This window comes from Osmerus mordax, chromosome 12, assembly GCF_038355195.1.
Source record: "Osmerus mordax isolate fOsmMor3 chromosome 12, fOsmMor3.pri, whole genome shotgun sequence".
NCBI lineage: Eukaryota > Metazoa > Chordata > Actinopteri > Osmeriformes > Osmeridae > Osmerus > Osmerus mordax.
This window is the reverse complement of record NC_090061.1, coordinates 15,335,506-15,345,116: the sequence shown is the minus strand read 5'-3', so window position 1 is coordinate 15,345,116 and position 9,611 is coordinate 15,335,506. Positions and strand designations below refer to the sequence as shown.

General features: G+C 44.1%; 1 protein-coding gene across 9 annotated transcripts in view; it reads left to right on the top strand.

Moving 5' to 3' along the window:
• ogt.1 (O-linked N-acetylglucosamine (GlcNAc) transferase, tandem duplicate 1) overlaps positions 1–9,611 on the top strand; it is a 58,239-nt gene that overhangs the window by 831 nt on the left and 47,797 nt on the right. For 5 of the 9 annotated variants that reach the window (XM_067248376.1, XM_067248372.1, XM_067248378.1 and 2 more), the window contains exons 2-6: positions 434–614; positions 1,165–1,408; positions 1,558–1,626; positions 5,104–5,220; positions 5,388–5,467. In XM_067248376.1, the coding sequence (XP_067104477.1) occupies positions 434–614; positions 1,165–1,408; positions 1,558–1,626; positions 5,104–5,220; positions 5,388–5,467 (691 nt within the window). Of the gene's footprint in view, positions 1–433; positions 615–1,164; positions 1,409–1,557; positions 1,627–1,656; positions 3,523–5,103; positions 5,221–5,387; positions 5,468–9,611 lie in introns of those variants that run through there. The other 4 variants (XM_067248377.1, XM_067248375.1, XM_067248373.1 and 1 more) reach the window with 2 other exon arrangements.

Below are 9,611 nucleotides of genomic sequence, written 5' to 3'. Positions count from 1 at the left end.
CCCCCTGTCCTCACACTCCATAAGCCAGTCATTTTCAGTCAACATTCCGCCCTACTGGTGGAAACAATTTTTCAACTCACAAACAAGCTAGCTAGTTGTTACGCAATGTTGTGACTCAACTCACTGTTGATTTGGACTGCCACTGCTATCTATCAATATGAATTTCGCCATGGAAATGATATACCGTATCTAGGTATTGGATAGTGAGTTGGGCAATTTGCTATGTTATAAACACTGTTAGCTAGTTTTGGATGCTCTTTCCACGGCCCAAAATGGTCTACATTTCTATACTTAAGTTACATGACCGATTACGATTTTATCAGCACCATTTCATGTTCATTTTTTTTCCATTTATTATTTGTCTCCTTTCCTTTGCCTTCCATCATCTCTAACATGTTGTTTCCCCCCTCCTTGGGTTGTGTTGGTGCTCCAGAACCGACCAAACGTATGCTTTCCTTCCAAGGGTTAGCCGAGCTGGCGCATCGGGAATACCAGTCTGGGGACTTTGAGGCAGCAGAGCGCCACTGCATGCAGCTGTGGAGGCAGGAGCCGGAGAACACAGGCGTGCTGCTACTCCTCTCCTCTATCCACTTCCAGTGCCGCAGGCTCGACAGGTGAGGTGGGGAGGCCGATGGCACCCCCTCTCTGTCAACAAGGGTCCCAATTATCCCTCTCCTTTACTTTGAAAAAAGAGGGAGAGGCTCCATCTGTGGGTCTCCCCTTTATTCTCACACTTACGATGCTGTCAGTCGTCCGCTGGGAATTCCATACTCTCCTGATCCATGTCCTTGATTTTCATTTCTTCATAATGACTTCTACTTTTCCAGTGGTGGTGGCTTAGTTTTCTTCTTACAGGTGGTTGGATTTGATGCTAGTTTCTGCTGCCTGGTGGTTCCTAGCTTTGCTGTTAATTTAATGAACAATGACCGGTTTTGGATTTCATATTGTACTGGTGATATTGTCATATTTGAAAATGTTCAATACTGTCATAAATGCACACGTCTTCTAATGTGAAACAGTTATCCAAATGTTAATTCTCGCACCACATTTTCTGAAGCACATTTCCAGCCAATAATAATCACTCTGCCTCCTTATCAGTTGTTCTCTCAAACAGCCAGTCTCATGACTGACAGTCCTATTCTGCCCTCCCACATCCCTTTCCAGGTCTGCCCATTTCAGCACTCTGGCCATCAAGCAGAACCCCATGCTGGCTGAGGCCTACTCAAACCTGGGCAATGTGTACAAAGAGAGGGGGCAGCTACAGGAGGCCATTGAGCACTACCGCCATGCTCTGAGGTTAAAGCCGGACTTCATTGACGGATACATCAACTTGGCTGCAGCCTTGGTGGCGGCAGGGGACATGGAGGGAGCAGTGCAGGCCTATGTGTCTGCTCTACAGTACAACCCCGTAAGTGTTGGAGGAAGAAAGGGAGATCGAGTTATTTTACTCAAGTCTGGCCTATAAATGCAGTGTCCATGCAGGCTTCTACACCTATGACTTCATCTATTGAATCTCATGTTAAGAGATCTAACAAAGCTGTGTGTCTTGTTTCACAGGATCTCTACTGTGTTCGTAGTGACTTGGGCAACCTTCTTAAAGCTCTTGGGCGTTTGGAAGAGGCTAAGGTATGTATCATCAGGTCAACATCTGCCCAACTGTAATCCTTTTATTTTTATTTATTTACTTTGTACTTTGGTTTATTTGGATTTTGTTTACCATTTTAAAATCAATATTCCCCCATGAGACAACTGTATCTCTTCCCCCCCTCTCTTCAGCCTTCTGCCCCCATTGCCTTTTTTCAGTTAATAACTTTGTAGGCAGCTATGCATACCTTTTCACTGTTGGCATAGTAGTTCAAACATCTTTATTCTCCCTAGTCACTCCCTCTTTCCTAATGCTTTTTGCCTCACCCTATGACCCCCCACCCCTGGGTCAAACCCCCTTCCACAGGAAGAAAGGCTGTATGCTTAAATTTGGCAGTAATAACACATTCAGTTTATGAACAAGACCTGGTCAGTTGGTTTTGGAGGGAAAATGCTGGCTCGGCCTTTTAGGATAAATGAGCTGATGAGAAGTTTAGTTAATCTTTGCAATGCAAAAGGTAAGATGGCCTCTAACTAATCCACTACACTCCATTTTTGTTAAATCAAGAACCCACCACTCTTATGGCCTTATCCAAACCCTGCAGATTTGCTAGTCTTTTACCTTATATGTTTGATCCCTTGCCAACCCTAATGCAATATATACTGGATTGTTAGTTGAAGCGTAATGATCTTGTCTTGGGTTTTGAATTAAAACTCAAAGTTTACGTTTGTGGTTTGGTGACATTGGAGTTGAAGAGTAATCACTTTGAGGTTACAGGCCATCCTATCTGGAGGGGGGGGGAGTGGGGAGGAGCTCATGGAGCGTCCCGCCCCCGCGCTCATTCGCTCCGCCCCCCGCGCGCTCGCTGAGGACCGGTGGAGTGTGCGCGCTCAAAGCTGTCTTCCTGACCCCACAGCTATGCCAAAATAAGGCTCCAACAGACCTCTCACTGCTCTCAATCTTCCAAAAAGTCCCTTTAGCTTAGTTCAGCTACTCTAAAATGTATCCCAAATCTTGCCAATTGACAATTGTCCCAAGTAGTTATGTCTGGTAAGGTGGGTTTGTAGTGGTATAGTCCCTGCCCTCTAAGAGCAAGAGGTTGGCCCCAGCTGTGTCAGGCAGACAACTCTCCTTCTGCACTCTGCCGCCCGCGACAGTCTGCTGGATTAGACAGAAAGAAACCATGCACGCGCAGCACCAAGCATTGACCTCTTTATTTCAGAGCTGTGAAGAGGCTTCTAGATACCAATCATTAAATCTCAAGACTTTTCTCCCTACTTCATTGGCCAGGACTACAAGAAAGCAGGACAGGATAAGGATAAAGCCAAGTATTCATAAAAATACAAATACACTTTTGGGGAAAAGGGGGGAAAAATAAAATAAAAAGTAATGATCATTACTTCTTCCCTTTTTTCTCTGAGGATGCTACAATGATTCATCCTAAAGCACTGTAATCAGCTCATTTGGTAAAGGTCAAGCCAATTAGCCTCCCTCCTCCTCTGCCTCAATAGTTGGGACCTAAGATTAAGTTCTTCCATAGTGATCAGTAAAACCACACCAGAGCCTTTCTTCCCCTCCCTGTCCCTCTTTTAGACATGTATTTATTTTCTTGTAAAAAGAAGAGAAACAGTTCATGCATGTAATTAGTTAGAATACTTTGTGTTTTTCTGTGACTTCTTTTGTTGAAGACCTTTAAACAAATTCCATATGAAGAGATAAAAGGAAAATGTGTTTGCAAACTCATACTAACGCTATTGTTTTCTTATTTTGTCTCTTTTGGTTTTTCCAAGACTGATATTGTTATTTAGAAGGTTTCAGGTGGGTGACAGAGTATTCCTGCGTAGGTGACTGGCGGACAGGAACTCTAGGGCAGCCTCAGTCCTCACCTCCTCTTCCAGCCAGCCGAGGCCACCTCTCTGACACACTCAGAAAATATGGTAACGGGTTTGTAACTGCCAACAAGAGAAAAAAACACTTCACTACTACTCCCTGCCTGAGCTCCTCCTGTCTTGTGGCTTCCTTTGAAGAGCAAAACGACAAAGTTAGCCAAATAAAATAAAAATGTAAATAATTAAGAAGAAACACAGTATATATTTTTAACAACGGCCAACTATATAGTGAGTCAATAAGGAAAGCATAATGAATTTGGAAGCATTTGACGTGAAAGGTGAATGTAAGCAAAACACAGTAAGAACCATCTAACTCTTACACTTTGGTTATTTTTTCCTGTTGATTTTATTTATTGGTTATTTTTTCCTTCTTGGTTTGGAGCGGCAGCGATCTGTTGGTGACGACAGATATTGCGCTGTGAGTCTGCAGTAGCGCAGGGGCTGCGCAGCGAAAACCCTCTAGCGACCATAAAAAGGCGACCAGAAAGAAGTGTCAAGCGCAAGCGAGCTCCCTGGCCTCAACCTCCCCACCCCCACCCCCCCCACACACACACACACCCGTCCCTTCACCTTCCCTGGCCCGTTGGCAGCAGACCGCCCCCCTCTTCACCCACTCCCAGCCTAGACCCCCAACAGCCCCCCGCCTCAAAAAGGAACAAATTTACTCTTAAAAGTATTCACATCTACTTGATACTGTTGGGAAAAAGTTACCCTCCCTTTAATTGACCTAAAAGTACATCAAGACTTTTGGCTGTCCTGATATTACTCAAACCTATCCAACAAGCCCACATCCCAAACAGATGCAACTACCTGTGCCAAATCCCCACCCCCCTTGTTCACCACCCTTCAGTGTCCTGAAAGGCAAGGTTGTTTCAGGGAGTGTACCTGTCTGGTGTAGTGGGCTTCTATGGGGGGCTCAGTCTGCCACCGAAGCCACCCCCCCCCCCCTCCCCGGCCAGAGGCCGTGAGCGCAGCGGCTGACCTTCACCCTCCCCCAACAGCGGTGGGATTGTTCGGCGCATGCGAGCAGTGGTGGTCGTGGTTAGACACGCACATCTGGGCACCCGCACGGCGATGAAGCGCTCGCTTTACAGGGACCTCCACCTGCACACAGCATCCGCCATTTAAGGTTGGGAGTGATGGATATGTCCTTAGATGACACAACTAGCACAATCCCATTATGGTTTTGTTAACAGATGAATGGGGTTTTGAATAGTTGGGTTTAGCAAGGTTACAGTATTTTGGCTCCATTATTAGACAAGAAATACTGCATAGTCACGAGGCCTGAACTGCAGAATGGCGGGCTGTGTATGGGTGCTGGTTGGATCTGCGCAGCGTAGGAAAAAGCACAGCAGCTTAGCGCGGCAGAATACAGTGCATACAGCCCATGCTGCAGACTCACTTTTTGCTTTAGTGGAGAACATTCATTAATTCTGTTTCCTCTACCCCCTTTATTTTCCTTTCTTTTTTCAAATCTTTTTTTTCTTTCTTTTTTTTTTTTTTTAAACACAACTTTCCCTTTCCTTTTTTCTTTCTACCTCCCTCTCCTTATCTTTCTTCCTCCCACTTCCGTTTCTTCTCTTCCACTCCACTCTCTATCTCTACCTTTCCATTGTTAAACCACTCAAGGCCTGTTACCTGAAAGCTATTGAGACGCAGCCCAACTTTGCAGTGGCCTGGAGTAACCTGGGCTGTGTGTTTAATGCCCAGGGAGAGATCTGGCTGGCCATTCACCATTTTGAAAAGGTCTGTATTTTATTATTAGATATAAATATTCTGACATGTTAAAGGTTGGTGTGAATTAAAACATGTATAGATATTTTAGCAGATATTCTACATGCCAATTCCAGTGAATTACTTGAAATGGGAAGAGAAAATGCTTAGGTTATTATTTTTTTTTTAAATATTGATAGGCAGTGACTTTGGATCCCAACTTCCTTGATGCCTACATCAACTTGGGCAATGTTCTGAAGGAGGCTCGCATATTTGACCGGTGAGTCAGAAAGGGCCAGCGTTGACTCTATGCGATGTACCTATTACAATGCCAACCATGAGTATGTAGCCAAACTTGATTATTCTTCCATAATGTTTTGTGCCACACTAATTGAGGGCTAAGCTGTGAAGCCACCTATTGGGGGTCTACCTTTTCTTATTATTATTGGGTGCCAAGCAACGAAGCTGCTTAGCTACCTATTGTGTTTCCTACCTTTTCTTATTATTGGGTGTGCTTGGCTTTGGCAAGGTGAAAACTATATTTTTTCTCATATATTTATTATTAGGATTCGACCGTCAGGAGGAAGCCTATTGCGTTTGTTGGTATTCTTTTTCTAGTAACGTATGTGGCACAATACCTCATGTTCCCATTGGTCAAAATTTGGCACATTGATGTTACAGGACAGTGGGTATCAGAATTCGGATTATTCGCCATGTATGTTATATAAACACGGAATTTACTGTGGCAGGGAGGTGCAAAACACTAAACATATACGAATCTTAAATTAAGTAAAAGTACACTACTACAACTATTTCTAAGAACTAAACAATCTAAGAATACAACAATTTTAAATATAAAATAAAAAATATATAAAAATAATAATGAGCAGCGTGAGTGGTCAACATAGTACGCGATTGCACTGAGGTAAGGTGGCTTGTGCATACTGTAATTGCCATTAGATGGACTTATAATAGTTAAATAAGTGAATTAATGTCAATGGGAGTCCTTGGCCTTGTTGAAGAGGCCAGTAGCAGATGGAAAGAAATGAAAAGAGATGGAAAGAGAGGATGGTGCCCAGGAAGCGGAAGGACTCCACAGTGTTGACTGGGGAGTCGCACAGGGTGATGGGGGTGAGTGGGGCTGTATTCTTCCTGAAGTCCACAACCATCTCCACTGTCTTAAGACCATTGAGCTCTAAGTTGTTCTGGCTACACCAGGTCACCAGGTTGTCAGCTTCCCACCTGTAGTCAGACTCATCCCCGTCAGAGATGAGCCCAATGAGGGTGGTGTCGTCCGCAAACTTCAGGAGTTTGGCGGACGGATGACTGGAGGTGCAGCTGTTGGTGTACAGGGAGACGAGCAGAGGGGAAAGGACGCAGCCCTGAGGAGATCTGGGGTCTCATTTTTAAAGCTTATTTAGTTATTAAATTGTATAACTAAATATATATCTTTAATACTGTGCATATACAGTTAGGTACATAAGTATTTGGACATTGACACAATTTTCATCATTTTGGTTCTGTATACCACCACAATGGATTTGAAATGAAACAATCAAGATGTGCTTTAAGTGCAGACTTTCAGCTTTAATTTCAGGGTATTTACATCCAAATCAGGTGAACGGTGTAGGAATTACAATACATTTTATATGTGCCCCCCCCCCCTTTTTAAGGGAACAAAAGTAATTGGACAATTGGCTGCTCAGCTGTTCCATGGCCAGGTGTATGTTATTCCCTCATAAAGGGAGTTCGTTATTTCATTGACAAGGAGCAGATAAACGGTCTATAGTTCATTTCAAGTATGGTATTTGTGTTTGGAATCTGTTGCTGTCAACTCTCAATATGAAGTCCAAAGAGCTGTCACCATCAGTGAAGCAAGCCATCGTTAGGCTGAAAAATCAAAACAAACCTATCAGAGAGATAGCAAAAACATTAGGTGTGGCCAAATCAACTGTTTGGTACATTCTTAAAAAGAAAGAACACACTGGTGAGCTCAGCAACACCAAAAGACCCGGAAGACCACGGAAAACAACTGTGGTGGATGACAGAAGAATTCTTTCCCTGGTGAAGAAAAACCCCTTCACAACAGTTGGCCAGATCAAGAACACTCTCCAGGAGGTAGGCATATCTGTGTCAAAGTCAACAATTAAGAGAAGACTTCACCAGAGTAAATACAGAGGGTTCACCACAAGATGTAAACCATTGGTGAGTCTCAAACAGGAAGACCAGATTAGAGTTTGCCAAAAAACATCTAAAAGAGCCTGTACAGTTCTGGAACAACATCCTATGGACAGATGAGACCAAGATCAACTTGTACCAGAATGATGGGAAGAGAAGAGTATGGAGAAGGGAAGGAACTGCTCACGATCCAAAGCATACCACCTCATCAGTGAAGCATGGTGGAGGTAGTGTTATGGCGTGGGCATGTATGGCTGCCAATGGAACTGGTTCCCTTGTATTTATCGATGGTGTGACTGCTGACAAAAGCAGTAGGATGAATTCTGAAGTGTTTCGGGCAATATTATCTGCTCAGATTCAGCCAAATGCTCCAGAACTCATAGGACGGCGCTTCACAGTGCAAATGGACAATGACCCGAAGCATACTGCGAAAGCAACCAAAGAGTTTTTTAAGGCAAAGAAGTGGAATGTTCTGCAATGGCCAAGTCAATCACCTGACCTAAATCCAATTGAGCATGCATTTCACTTGCTAAAGACAAAACTGAAGGGAAAATGCCCCAAGAACAAGCAGGAACTGAAGACAGTTGCAGTAGAGGCCTGGCAGAGCATCACCAGGGACGAAACCCAACGTCTGGTGATGTCTATGGGTTCCAGACTTCAGGCTGTCATTGACTGCAAAGGATTTGCAACCAAGTATTAAAAGTGACAATTAGATTTATGATAATGTTAGTTTGTCCAATTATTTTTGGTCCCTTAAAAAGGGGGGGGCCACATATAAAATGTGTTGTAATTCCTACACCGTTCACCTGATTTGGATGTAAATACCCTGAAATTAAAGCTGAAAGTCTGCACTTAAAGCACATCTTGATTGTTTCATTGCAAATCCATTGTGGTGGTATACAGAGCCAAAATGATGAAAATTGTGTCAATGTCCAAATACTTATGGACCTAACTGTATCATCATATGTCAAAAACTGGAAATAGTCGTTAAGATCCCGCGACATCGCTACACTCTACGTCCTCGTTATCAGTCCAGACTTCAATAGACTACTTGTTCATAACAAAACACTTTTGTTTTCAAATTGTATCTCGATTTGCGGTATCACTGGCACAGTTGACGCTACTCGCACTTTTTTTTTTTTATTGGTGATCCAACGGCCACCAAATAATGTGGTTTTCGGGCCTCCACCAATAGGTTAAGTGTCTGAGAAGTTGTCATGTGCCATGATTCAGCGTGAAGAACAATCGCATGCCAGGGTCATTAATATACTGGATTAGCATTCATGAGGTGCTTTGCATTGACCATTTATGGTTAAAAATGGACGTGTTCATGGCTTGGAAAAATGCAGATTCACGTACGCACACCTGTGGGTAGTCTGTGATTTATAAAGGGAACATTGCTTTCAGGTGTGCGTATGCACGGTTTTATAAATCTGATTTTTTTGGGGGCGTACGCCATTTTAGGCTTTTGGGCGTACGTACACTTTTAGTAAGAATCCTACGCACAGTTTTATAAATGAGACCCCTGGTGCTGATGGACCGGGAGTCAGAGACTTGTGTTCCCAGCTTAACTCACTGCTTCCTGTCAGACAGGAAGTCTGTGATCCACCTGCAGGTGGAGTCGGGCACGTTCAGCTGGGAGAGCTTGTCCTGAAGCAGGGCGGGGATGATGGTGTTGAAGGCAGAGCTGAAGTCCACAAACAGGATCCTGGCATAGGATGCTGGGGAGTCCAGGTGCTGTAGGGTGAAGTGGAGGGTCATGTTAATGGAGTCAAGTTAGTGGAGTGGGGGGCTCTGGGCTTGTAGTTGGTAATCTGCCTGAGCCCTCTCCAGACAGAAGCAGTCGTTAGCAGAGAACTGGCACTTCAGTCTCTCTGAGTACAGTCGTTTAGCCTCTCTCACCGCCTTGCTAAACCTGTTCTTCGACTCCTTGAATCTGTCTCTATCCCCACTCCTAAATGCTTCTTCCTTCTCTGACCTCAACCTTTTGAGCTCTGCTGAGAACCAGGGCTTGTCGTTGTTTAAGTTCACTCTGATGTGTGTTGGAATACAGCAGTCCTCACAGAAGCTGATGTATGATGTCACAGCCTCTGTGAGTTCATCCAGACTATTGGTAGCAGTCGTGAACATATCCCAGTCAGTACAGTCCAAGCACGCCCGCAGGTCCTCCATAGCCTCACTGGTCCACTGTTTTGACGTCCTCACAACAGGTTTACAGAGCTTTAATTTCTGCCTGTATGCAGGAA